General features: G+C 40.4%; 1 protein-coding gene across 1 annotated transcript in view; it reads right to left on the minus strand.

Moving 5' to 3' along the window:
• Positions 1-2,110: 2,110 nt before the first annotated feature.
• Positions 2,111-13,164, minus strand: part of lingo2 (leucine rich repeat and Ig domain containing 2) — a 214,195-nt gene continuing 203,141 nt past the window's right edge. Inside the window, exon 5 of the mRNA XM_034140784.1 lies at positions 2,111-5,060. Coding sequence (XP_033996675.1) covers positions 3,207-5,048 — 1,842 coding nt within the window. The 5' untranslated portion in view covers positions 5,049-5,060 and the 3' untranslated portion in view covers positions 2,111-3,206. The remainder of the gene's footprint in view (positions 5,061-13,164) is intronic.

Consider the following 13,164-nt stretch of genomic DNA (forward strand, 5'->3'; position numbering starts at 1 on the left):
ACAACGTCATCTCAAGGTGCTTCACAAAGCTATAAGGAGAAAATAATAAAACAAATCAAATAAAAATATATCTAAGGAGCATATTGAATAAAATATGGTAATATAAAAAAGAAAAAGAAAAAGTTAAGAGCATAAAAGGTTCAAATACAAATAAATAAAGTCAAGGACAGTCAGTAAAATGCGGTGCGGAACAGGTGGGTCTTGAGGCATTTCCTAAAAACTGAGAGTGATGCAGAGGTCCGTATGTTCGCTGGAAGCTGATTCCACAGACGTGGACCCAGGGAGGAGAAAGCACGGTCTCCCATGCTGACCAGTTGTGTCCGCGGAACAGCCAGGAGATTGCAGCTGGCTGACCTGAGTGTGCGTGAGGTATGTGAATGTTTTCTGGTTAGTAGAAAATGAGATAAGGAATCAAAGCTTATCATTACAAAGAGGAAGAATGCTCACTAAACCTACAGTGATTGTTTTTTATCACCTACATTTGGTCCTTTTCCAAACTAGTTTAAAAGTGACCACAGCCCTATATAAAGTTCTAACGGTTAAATGATTTAATTAATATGAACGGTCAATTTCCAATGTTTCTTTTTTTTATTTTACTTTGTTGTAATAACCTTAATTTTAATAATTTAGATGTATTATTGCAATATTAATTTACTAACCATTATGGCAATGGCAGCAAGTGAAAATTAGATTTCTGCATTTCCAAATGATGCCCACCTGTAAGACAGTAGGTGGTTTCCCACAGTTTGTCTGGGGTCATTAATAATTAGAGCATACATAAGAACAAGTTAATGATTCTTTGACGATTTTTCTTTTTCTTTTAGGACAAGTTAGACTCACCGCATCATGTTAGCATCCTTTATTGTATTTTTCAGGATGGTAATTTATAACGTTGTTCACATTTTTATAAACTTTCATGAAGTATGAAATGGTGGACATTCATCATGTGAGAGCTACTGTAAATTTAAAGTTTAAGGGTCATGAGGGGTGTAGTGAAGTGTAAATTAATATCAGTGTTGCATTGTTAATAGAACGATTTTGTTTAAGCCCGCGTCACACTGTCCCGAAATTGACACCAGATGGAAACACGATAAAGGAAATGTTCAAATTTGGCTCTGATCGTAACAAGCTCGGGCCATTTGTGAGGGCATCTTAAGCCATCGTATGACTGCCGGTGGAGTTTCTCAGGCTCCGGCAGCAACTTCGTGAGCGGTGGCAAAATCTTTGGCATGCCAAAAAATTGACGAAGGACCTTGCGAAGGTTAATTTTCGTGTTGAATTCGTGAGTCCATTTTGCCCTTCGTAAGGCACCCGTGAGGGCATCTTGTCAAATTGTGTCATCTTCGTCTGATCATCGGGCATTTTTCGCCTCACGAAGACAATACGAAGGAAACAAGAAGCTGCCCGATTGTCTTAGGAAGGCAACACGACTACGTGAAGCCCTCGCAATGCCGTTGTGTAGCCATCGTATTATAGTACGATGACATCGAGATTGCATTTATTGCACAACAAAATCATGTAAACTTATTATGTAAATAACCCAATTTGTGTTCTGTGAAACTGAAAAGGATATTACATTGTTGTTGTTACTTTCGTTGCAGTTGTGAATGTAATTTAGGTTAACTTCCTGTTTTATTTAGAAGGCGAGTTTACGCTGTTGACAGGAAGTTGTTGTTGCTATGGAAACAACATGACGGAGATAAGTAATATCTTCTAATCTACATATAAAGACGGAGAAAGTAAAGAATAAAGTGCATGTTTAAATGTTAGCCCCCCCCCGAAGAGGCACAAGCTCTTACGTTGAGTCTGGATACATTCTAAATCATCAGTAAAGTCTACGACCATATTTTCGTGTGTGGTTCGGGTGCCATCGTGTGGCCTTCTGTAGGCATCGTACTTGCTTCGGCTGTTGCTTGGCTGTTGACCAAGTTCGGGGCCATCTTCGTGTGAAATTTACAATTCCATATTCGTGTGTCCATCTGGTGTCAATTTTGGGACAGTGTGACGTGGGCTTTAATCAATACTACAAAGAAGACTGATGTCTACTGTATGAGTGAGGCTGAAAAGAAGAACACTTCATTAAGTATTAGCCATTTAGTCAGAGTCATTTGTACAAATACATCTTCTTTTATTTCACGTACATTTTTTTTTTACTTTTACGTTGAAGTTTTCACAATCTAAATGATTCAACAACAAAATGAGGATCTACCACAACAAAGTCCAAATTTCCTACTGGGAAAATTATGCAAATGTCACTGTAGTAAAATTGACACATGTATTTTGCTAACCAGCAAAGGTACACTTAAAGTAATAAAAAAAGACAAAAATAGGACAAAAAGGTGGTTCATGTACGTACTTTGACCAATCAAGTCATGAGGATCCAAGTGGTATGTTAGATTCTAAACAGTGTTTGAGGACTGATTTTTGTAAATCCTCAACATTTTTCATAAATAAAATCTTTTTTCTTCATTTTCCATTGATAAATAATATATATTTATTAATATAGGAGTCAATTGGGGGAGCAGGGACGGATAATGACCCATAGAAGCCCTTCCTGAATCCATGGAAACTTCAAAAGTCTGAAGAATGTTCTTGATGAACGAGTGGGGTATATCAATTTTGGCTAATGCATCCCATGAATATTGCTATGAATAGTTCTTTTGAATGAATATGTACATACATGTACATAATGAAGCATTAGGTACACATATGCAAAGTATTGAACATAGGAAATGATGGACTGTTTCATTGATTTGTTCAGTGAATAAGCATGGCGCAAGACTAAACAAAGTAGGTTAATATCTTAAATACAAATTTGTACTGTACATGGTTCAGCCAAGTCTGTAGATCCAACCCAAAACTTTCTTTTTTTTTGGGCATATAAATTTCAAAAAGCTGATAAATGACACCTGTTCCCTTTAGGTCCCCATAGCGACAACAGTTTTCACTCCTTATCCACGTTGAAGAAGTTGCCCGCTGGCAATTTTGTATCGGAATGTCCTACTACGACTTTAGGATTTTGAAACACAGTTTCCAAGCACAAGGTCAATATCCAGTGATTTAAGGTACTGCTCATCTTGATAAGACGCCCCAAATATTTTCTCTACCACTCTCCCGGCAAGAATGGAAGTTCAGTAGTCTTATTTTCAAAAAAATACATTGTACTTTGGGCATTTCCACAATCCAGAATCTTGAATTTATAAAAGTCACATCATTTTCATGTTAAAACGACGACCACCAGCTTGTCCCTCTGCCGAGTCAACGTTAGTGCCATTAGACTTTGACCGAGGCACATATTCAACATCTATGTTGTTTTTATGTTTTCCTTTCCCTCTGCTCCAAACGAAAAGGAGCAGGAAACAAAACAAGACCACTCCCAGGAATGTGAAACAACCCATTGCAGTGGACACTAAAATAGTCTTTAGGTCCAAACCGAGGGTCACACCGGCCGTCCCGTTGGCAGTGCTGTTGCTGGGATCTGTGTAGTGCTGGGTCCTGTTAGCGTACAGCGATCCCAGGCTTTTCACCGCCAAGGATGTCATCAGGGTGTCATTCCCAGCACTGTTGGAGGCGAGGCAAAGATAGACTCCGCCATCTTGCACCTCCGCTGACTTGATCTCCAGAGTACCATTGTCGTGGACGGTGACTCTTCCATGGCTCCTGCTTGTCAGGACTCGTCGCCGTGGGGACATCCAGGACACAACGGGCTTGGGTTTCCCTTCAGCACTGCAACGCAACATGGCCTGCTGGCCCTCATCCACTGTGATGGTTTGTGTTTTATTCTCACGGATTTTTGGCTTGGTACATGTCACGTAATAAGACAGGAGCGTGTCCTTAAACTCCTGGAAAGGTCTGCCACGATTACCTTCAGGCGTGCTGCACTCCGGTTGCAGGTCCCCATAGAAGATGGAGGGCCTTTTCTGTAGGAGCCACATGAGACGACAGTCGCACACCAAGGGGTTGTTGTCAATCAAAAGAGCCTCCAGGGCCTCAGGAGACTGAAAAACACCTTTCTCCAGTGTATCCAGTCGGTTGTGAGAGACATTGAGGACTTGGAGCCCCCGCAGGCCCTGGAAGGCATACGGTTCAATGGTGGTTAGCTGAGCTCCAACCAGATGGAGCTCTTTAAGCCGAACCAGCTCCATCAGCATAGCACCTTCAATGTGCCTAATGCGGTTGAAGGACAGGTTGAGGTGGGTCAGGTAGGGCAGATGCTTCAGGGCCTGGTAAGGGAAAGAGGACATGTTGGTGTTGGTCATGGACAGAGTGGTCAGGTTGAGGCCATGCAGGGTATTGGCTGGCACATGGTCTAGGGATGGCCAATTATCAATCTCTAAATGCCGCAGCCGGAACAGCTTTTTGAACGAGTAGGGATGCAAAGTGCTGATGCTGAGGTATCGTAGATGGAGACTGACCAGGTTGTGCAGGTGGGAAAGGGCCTCAGTGGGTACAACAGTAAGGTTGCACCTCTGTAAGGTTAGCATCTCCAGGCCTAAAAGTCCACTGAATGCACGGTGAGAAATGTAAACCAGATCGTTGTCACCCACTTCCAAAAACCTCAGATTGTGCAAGTCCTGAAACATGTAATCCAGAAGGATGACGATTTTGTTGTCACTTATATCCAGTCGGGTAAGATTTGTCAAGCCTGTGAAGACGCCCAGAGGAATGAGCTTGATTCGATTGCTCTTGAGACTGAGAGAGTGCATGGTAAACAGGGCATTAAAAGCCCCAGGCTCAACATAACTGATAATATTTCCACTGAGGTCAAGTTCCTCAAGCCCAGGAAAGGCAAAAAAGTCATCAGGGTTGATCATTGTCATCTTGTTCTTACTCAGGTCCAGGATCCTGGTTTCGGTGGGGATGCCGTCCGGGATGGTAGGCATGCGCTTGCGGTGGCAGACGACTGCCTTGGTCTGCGCCGAACACTCGCAGCGGGATGGACATCCCAGAGTGGCACCCGCGAAGACAGCCACGAGGGCCAGTCCCAGGAAGGGTTGCCAGCATGAGACGACCGTGTGCAGCATGACTCTGCTCATACCGTCGACCATTCTGTCACGGTTCTGCCAGAAAAACAGAGGGACAAAGAGAGAAAGGAAGGTTAGTCACTCATTGACTTTGTGTTGGCTGTGAATGAGTTGATGTAACAAGGCAGGACGGATATAGGGAAAACATATCAAAGGTGATTTTATGGATTAGTAAAACAACAGATTGGAGTGTCCATGTCACATTCCTGCTATTCTCCTCCATTTTGTCTACGCAACTGCTATGCTCCAAATGTTTGCTTGGTATCTCTTCTCAAACAAATGAAGTGCTTCTTTCTCTTTTGCTTTTTACCATCAGTTGTATTTGTCAGTTTCTATTAGTTTTTTCTTTCACCCCCGGGACATTAATCAAAGCACAACAACAGGGCTTGTTGAAATGCTTCCCTGGTGAGTGTTAGTTCTTATTTTGATTTTCACCAAAATCAAATTAACTGTTAAAGGAACCAAAAGTGCAGCCTTTGTAGCCAATTGTATCACTTTAGATAATATTTGGAGTGCAAATCCAAGCCAGGAAACATATCAGGGTGACTCAGAGCCAACATGTTGCATCTCTTCTAGACATGTTTTTTTTCACACAATATTTTCCTTCTCTGATAATATTAAAACTTGTATCACACCCTTTCGCACCAAAGAATCAATCATGGAAAAAATGTTTTCACAGTTGTTCGGTTCATGGACAGGTATGAACAAACTCAGTAACCTGGAAAACTTTTCTTTATTCAACGTGGGCAGAATATTTTAAGCAAAAGCATAAAAACAATGTTCTCAAACGTATTCAAACGACTACAAACAAATAATTGACTAACAAAATGTATTATTCTGGTAATTGAACCTTATCTATTCAAATATATGTATTATAAAAGAGTCACTATAACAGGTATGTCACCCATGTCAAGTAATTTCAATTAGATAAAAGTCTATAATTTAGCTTCATTGTGATGTTTTTTTTTCCATCCACTCACTGCAGTAAAACCATGTCTCTTTTTGTTCAGGGTGGCAAGGGTTCAGCTTGCTAAAGAAAACACCATTTAATAGCAAAAAGGAAAACTAAGGGAATTTGTATTCAACTTCATCTTGTTATATGTGCATGTGTTTGAATAAGATGAGTAATATCGGGCTCTTTTGTACATAGCTCAAATGAATATATGCTTTCATAAAACCTATGATTAACATTTTTTTTATTTGCAATTAAATAAATACATTTCGTTTTTCTGCCATTCGGGCAAATGGTTCAATTACACCTTAATTTAAAAATACCAATATCTAACGTGTCAGGCTTTAGAGGGTTAAAACACAACCATGTTCTTATTCTATGTACTTTATATGCTGTCTTTTCATCCATAAGCTTACTCATATACATATCACATAAGCACCTGCTCATATATTTCACATAAGAACATGACGATGAGCACATGTAAGAACATAATGCACTGCTTGCCACAAACAGACTGCGTGAGGGGTTGGAAAGAATTGCAAAGCATCCCTGCCTCATTTGGTGTGTCATGGGCTGTGCTAAATTTAAACCATGAGAGGAATAATCTGAATTTCTCCTCAGGCTTTTTCCATGCGAACAGATTATGCGACAAAGATAATAAAATGGCATACCCATCTAAAGAAAAAACATATATGTACCTAAGGCCACATTTACACGAGAACGAAACGGCTTGTATCTGCATAGTTTCTCTTACGTATAGCCCTATTATTTACACGAGGCCGTAACAAACGGACCCCACAAACGATAACGGGTCCCAAGGTGGATAGATTTGCAAACGAAACTCTCTGGGGGGGTCAAACGAGTCAGTGTAATTGCCTCTATACGAATATTTCCTGAAAAAATAACGATAGCCCCACCTCTCCCCGCCTCTGCTGCTCACTGCTGTAGCATGGCCAGTAGCTACTGCTAGTGCTACTGCTACTGACCATGCTACAGATGTTAGTGCAACATCTACAGCTCCTCTACCACAACCATCAGCAACAAGTGGACATGGAGAATTACATGAACTACTACATGTTGCTAAATCCACCGCGGGGCATAAACAGAAGGGTAGCCATGGCAACATTGCTCCGGGCCATGCTCCGGGCTGCTCCGGGGTCTTCTTCGCTGCTTTTGGTGTATTTTGTGGCGGAAGTTACAGCGCCACTTACAGTCCCGGCATATGTACTACAGCGTGTCCAGCGCTTTTGAGCGGTCTCGTGTGGAAGTCCAGCGCCACTTACAGTCCCGGCATATGTACTACAGCGTTTCCAGCGGTCTCGTTTGAACAGGCACGTTAAATGAAACGAATGCATGTGAACGGAAGACCCGAAAATAGGGTTTTCTTTCAAAATGGAGTCAAAGCATAAATGCTATGTTATCCAGGTCTAGATCATGGGTGTCTAAACTTTTTTCACTGAGGGCCACATACAAAAAAACATACAAAGGGCTGGGCCCCTCACTAGAGGTGAGGTTATTGCCTCATAGGTTAAATTATAATTCAGCAAAAATCAATCAAATGTAGGTCAATTATGCTTTCTACTTGAATATGATTTAAGAAACATCACAGCTCTCCATAGGGTTTCAGTTATCCTGTTGCAGCTCATCCCTTAAAACAGAAGCCCCAGATTGCTTATAATAAGGGGAAATATGAAGGGTCTATTTCAAGTTTGTTATGGAAATAAAACAAAGATTTGTTAGAACATGTTCTCAGCTCTAATTGATTGAATGTCTTTGAATAGTGGCCTTATTAACACATGAAAACTACTGTGTAATATAGGCTCACATATATATTTAAGAAGTACAATATAAGACAAGCACGACTTTCACACACACACACACACACACACACACACACACAACACACACACACACACCACACACACACACACACACACACACACACACACACACACACACACACACACACACACACACACACACACACAGGTGGGTGTTGTGAAAATGAAAACAATTCACAATGGTATTCGGTGCAGGAGTCAACAAATCACCTTGTTTTACACACTAGTTCAATCAAATATTTTAAGAAACACATGACTAGCGCGCGCACACACACACACACACACACACACACACACACACACACACACACACACACACACACACACACACACACACACACACACACACACACACACACACACACACACACACACACACACACACACACACACACACACACACACACACACACACACACATACCATTATACTTTTAGAATTTGGGCCAATTAGAAATGGACAACAGGCCGCATTTGGCCCCCGGGCCGTAGTTTGGACACCCCTGGTCTAGATGGTAATTTTCTCTTTCCTTTATGCATGTCATTGGTCTGACATGTCTTTTTCTTTAAATATGTATGTGTATTGAAGGATCTGTATCATGTGTTGGCTTGTGTATTAGTTACTGATGCTCATTGGTTTTCCCTTTTTCTGTGTCTTTTTCCAGCAGATTGCTAGAAAGCTGTATTCCTTTGTAGATAGTGGAACTGTACGGTGCATACAGTACTGCTCACTAGTAAAACATTATGGAATATGCATTGACAGGTTCAAGTGTTGAACCGCTTTCTAATGCAGATTATTAGTGATGCAGAGCTTAATCTTTACCCATTCCATCAAAACCATTAAATATAATAACATTCATGCACAAAAGACCTTTCATTCTGCAAAACAATATTGGAAAACTTGATTTGGGTTTTAAAGATTGCTGCATTTTATATTTTAACGGGCAGGTTTCATGTATTTTAGATTTAGCGTCTAACCATATTGTGTATTTAGTATATAATTAAATCTCAATAGATTCTTAGTAGGATAACATAACACACACTTTTATTAATAATTCTGCATCCCATTTTTGTAGTATAGTTTGTGTGTACTGCTTACGAAGTGTATACGCATTGAAAATGAAAACAATTCACAATGGTATTTGGTGCAGGAGTCAACCAATCACCTTGTTTTACACACTAGTTCAATCAAATATTTTAAGAAACACATGACTAGCGCACACACACACACACACACACACACACACACACACACACACACACACACACACACACACACACACACACACACACACACACACACACACACACACACACACACACACACACACACACACACACACACACACACATTGCAGCAGCATATGATTCCATGGTTTACTAAGTGGGTGTCTAATCAGTGTAATGATTGGGAGTATTTGTAACAGTGTGTAATCAGAGGGAGAGTGAGCCGGTGCTGTGATCGCCTCACCTGGGCACTGAATGAGAGAACCATAAAGTACCTCATCAGGAGTAGCAGCTTCAGGAACAAATGCTGCACAGAATTAGGCAGCTGCCCCAGGGGAAACTTCTGCAAATAAAATCCCAACTATCGGCTCATGTGCAGTGGATGTCTCTGAGTGTGTGTGCATCTCACAGCCGAGTGCATTGCTTATTCTTCCATTTTCTTATAATGTCCTTTATGATTTGACTGTTAACAACATGTAATGAATGCATTTCATGTTATTTTGCTGGTTCACAGTGTGCTGCTTTATTCATTTTCTATTACAGAACCACTTGGGATGTTACCATGGCTTTTGGCCTTGAAGGAGAAAATGCTTTTAGCAGTGTAGCATTTCTGTAAACATCTCTGATTAATACGGATGATTGGCATAATTTAGACAATGTGACCTCAGGGAAAGAAAGTTGTAGCAGAATGAATATATTCTGCTGCCTAAAACAACATTCTGTACTTTCGTGTTCAACAATCAGATAGAAGAAGAAAAGGTAACCAGATTATCTACAAAAGGAGACCATCATTTACTGCCACAAATTAAAATGGATATATCTCTCAAAAAATAATAACTTTACAGTCAAATAAAAGCTTCTGTCAGCTCCTGGAATACAGTGAATACCAACATATTGACCTTAAGGTACATTTTTCAGCATTTTCCCCCACATTTAACTTTTTTTCTCATTATTCTGGAAACTTCTGGTGACATTCAGTAACATTCCTGTAATGGCAGAACTATTCCAATGCACAGTGAGATACGACTGAGCAGTGAAGGTGTTTCAATAATGTGGCCCCTGACCCACATTATTGCAGGGTTGGATCCTGAGAGGAGGAGGATAACAGCTAATGGTGTCTGACTCAGCATAACTCAGTGAACAGGGGTGCTGAGGTCGCCTGCGCAACGCCATCATGCCGAGCATATGTACACAAGTGGCCCAATATGAGCCTCACACTTACATAACACTCCAGACTATTAAACACCCATTTGCTCCTCCGCTATGGAGAATGTATGAGAACATATTTGTCTTGGCTCATTTTTAATACCCATGCAGTTCTCTATTCCCTAAGTCATTTCCATCTGAAATGCTAAAAACATGCATCCATCCCATGATGCCGCACTTCACTTTCAAACCCAGCCCGGGGCTAACTAGTAAGAGGATGAGTCGGGGTGACGTCTGTCTTTGCCAGATTGTGCGGTTATTCATGATCCCTCTTACAAAAAAAAAAGAGAATATTATATTACCTCATCTTGAATCTTAATCTTATACATATGCTAATTGCAGGAATATTTCTCTATATTTTATCAGGCTAATCTAGCTTTGACCTCGCTGCTCTTAACTTGGTGTCCAGGTGAGTGAAAGCTTCATGGGGGTTTATCAGAGAGAAATCGAGAGGTGAGAGAGGGGCTTCTGTTCACAGGAGATTACAATCGCTCCCCGGCAGGAGACCGACATCTCCCCCGGGGGTAATAAACTGAATTTATATCAGGGTATCTTTATTTTGTACTTTGTTGCTATACAGTAACTCTTTTTGCTCACTTAATACAGAACAATGTCCCAATAAGGGATCAATAATGTACATCTAATCCAATCTCATCTCATCTAATCCAAACCAATCTGATCTAATCATGATGCATGTGCAGATAAATAATTACACAAATATATCAAAGTGTAACTAGCTGATTCTTTAACTACACCCAACACTTCCTTATATTGTTGGCACAAAGACAGCTGTAATGCTTTCCTTTTCTGTCAAAGCCCATAAAACCACTAATTACAGAGGAAACACTGCTTTTTGTTTTTCACAGTTACTTTGATTGTTCAGCCATCTACTACCGGGGATCGGAACTGCAAAGAAATTGAACTTTAAAACAAATAAGTTATGCTCTTCCTGTTTTGATTGCCCTATACTGTAGTTAACACATTTGTTTGTGCAATCAAATCAAATCTCATTTACCTGGCAGCAGACGGAAATGCAAAGTGAAAGTGAGGCTTATCAAGAACCAATCAAACGTTGATTATGTCATCATGCTTTAGCTATTAAATGCGTGCAACATTGACAGCATAACGATAAGTTAAAGCAAAACAATACCCGTATAGTGTGCAATAATGCAGATAATAAAACAACAATGATTTCTTAACTAAATGTTTCATGAATGACAGAAACAAGAGTAATGAGTATTTCAAATCAAAAGTGTTTTTTGAAAACACTCAAATGTCGTGACAATGCAGTCGACATACAATTTAATAATCTTATGATCCTAAGCCTAACCTTAATTCTTTAGTGTATTAATCAATTGTCTTTTATGGAAAAATGTAAGTTTTAAATTCATATAATGCTGTATACTTTGGCTTGGCAACATTTTTCCAGAATACATGCATTTATCATTAAAGAATAACAGCAATACTAATACAATAATTCAGCCGTGGGCCTCAGCGTACTCTTCCCTGTAAGCTCCTCTGAGTTACATTAGCCAGAATCTCCACAGAAACATGGACATTTTAATTGGAGCAAATTAAATCAAGCAATCATGGGTCAGTTTGCTCATCAGTGACTCTTCCCCTGCCGGGCATAGTGGACACCCACTATCTATGTTTGATTTCAAATTATTTACTTACTAATTACCCCAACAGCTCCAATAAGAATATAATTACACCAAATGATAAATGAAATCACTCAATGATGGATCCGACTGTACAGCTTGTTAGACCGCAACATGATCCTGACAACGGAGAGTTTAAAGTCTGACTCGGTGTGACCTGATGCAAACATGTTGAGTCAAACCACATTATAACTTTGCCATTATGCAAGTATTTAAAAAAAAAATCATATGCTTTGAAATTCTTTGAATTCGAGCTGTGGAAGCATGAAACCTTTTCATGCCTCAAAGGATTATATAAACTGTAAATTGAAGTGAAAACATGGAAATCAAAAGCATAATACAGATTTTACGCACTAGCAATGACACCATTCGTCACTGGCCGACTTTCCAACCACTGCATTCTGTTCACGCATACTCTCTTTAAGCCGTAATCCTGGCAAACTATTGGTTGTAAACATTTTGCTTTGGCTTTCATCTGAGGGGTAAGTTTGCACACCCCTGGATGCTCACAAGGCACTTCTTATTTTGCCCAAGTAGTTTGAGGATTTAGATAACAACTTGGCCCCTGTGCAATCAACCAATAAAAAGCCACTTGTGAAATTGGCCTGCCTCTATCTCCTCGGGAAAGGTTTTCAGACTGTGTTTGATGTGGCCCCCAGGCACTGATCATTGCACATAATGTGATTCCTCTTCACACAGAAAAGCCTCCCCGTGTTTATGGCGGATGGTGGCAGACAGTTGCTTTCTTTACCCGGCAATTATCAACACCCCTTAAAAAGCATAATCAAAGCGTCCAACTTTGATATTTTGACTTGGAAGATGGCTCTGGAAGAAGAGGCACTTATAGACAGAAAAGGAGGATACATTAACCCTCAAAAGCTTGAGCAAAGCCACAGAGGAAGTGTGTGAGGAAGAAAGCAATAATGAAAGCTGCATTATGTGTCATCATCATGCAGGGAGAGAATGTGCTACATACTGGGTGCAGCAGTTATACAGCAGCTCTCTTGTACATTAGCATCTGACATGGCTGCCCCCCCCCGTCCCATCATTGAGCTCAACTCATCATAATGTAATTGGCTGTAATGAGGAATGAATAAGAGAGGACACTCTTAGAAAGTGCCAAAATGGAAGGAAAAAAAACCCGACAGTATGGACAGTAATCCTGTTATTCCATAAAAAAAAAAAAACCTTTACCACTTTGACATAATGCTCAGCCTATGCATGGTAAGTGTCATCACTATACAGTATAGTTAT

Source organism: Trematomus bernacchii, unplaced genomic scaffold (assembly GCF_902827165.1).
Source record: "Trematomus bernacchii unplaced genomic scaffold, fTreBer1.1, whole genome shotgun sequence".
Taxonomy (NCBI): Eukaryota; Metazoa; Chordata; class Actinopteri; order Perciformes; family Nototheniidae; genus Trematomus; species Trematomus bernacchii.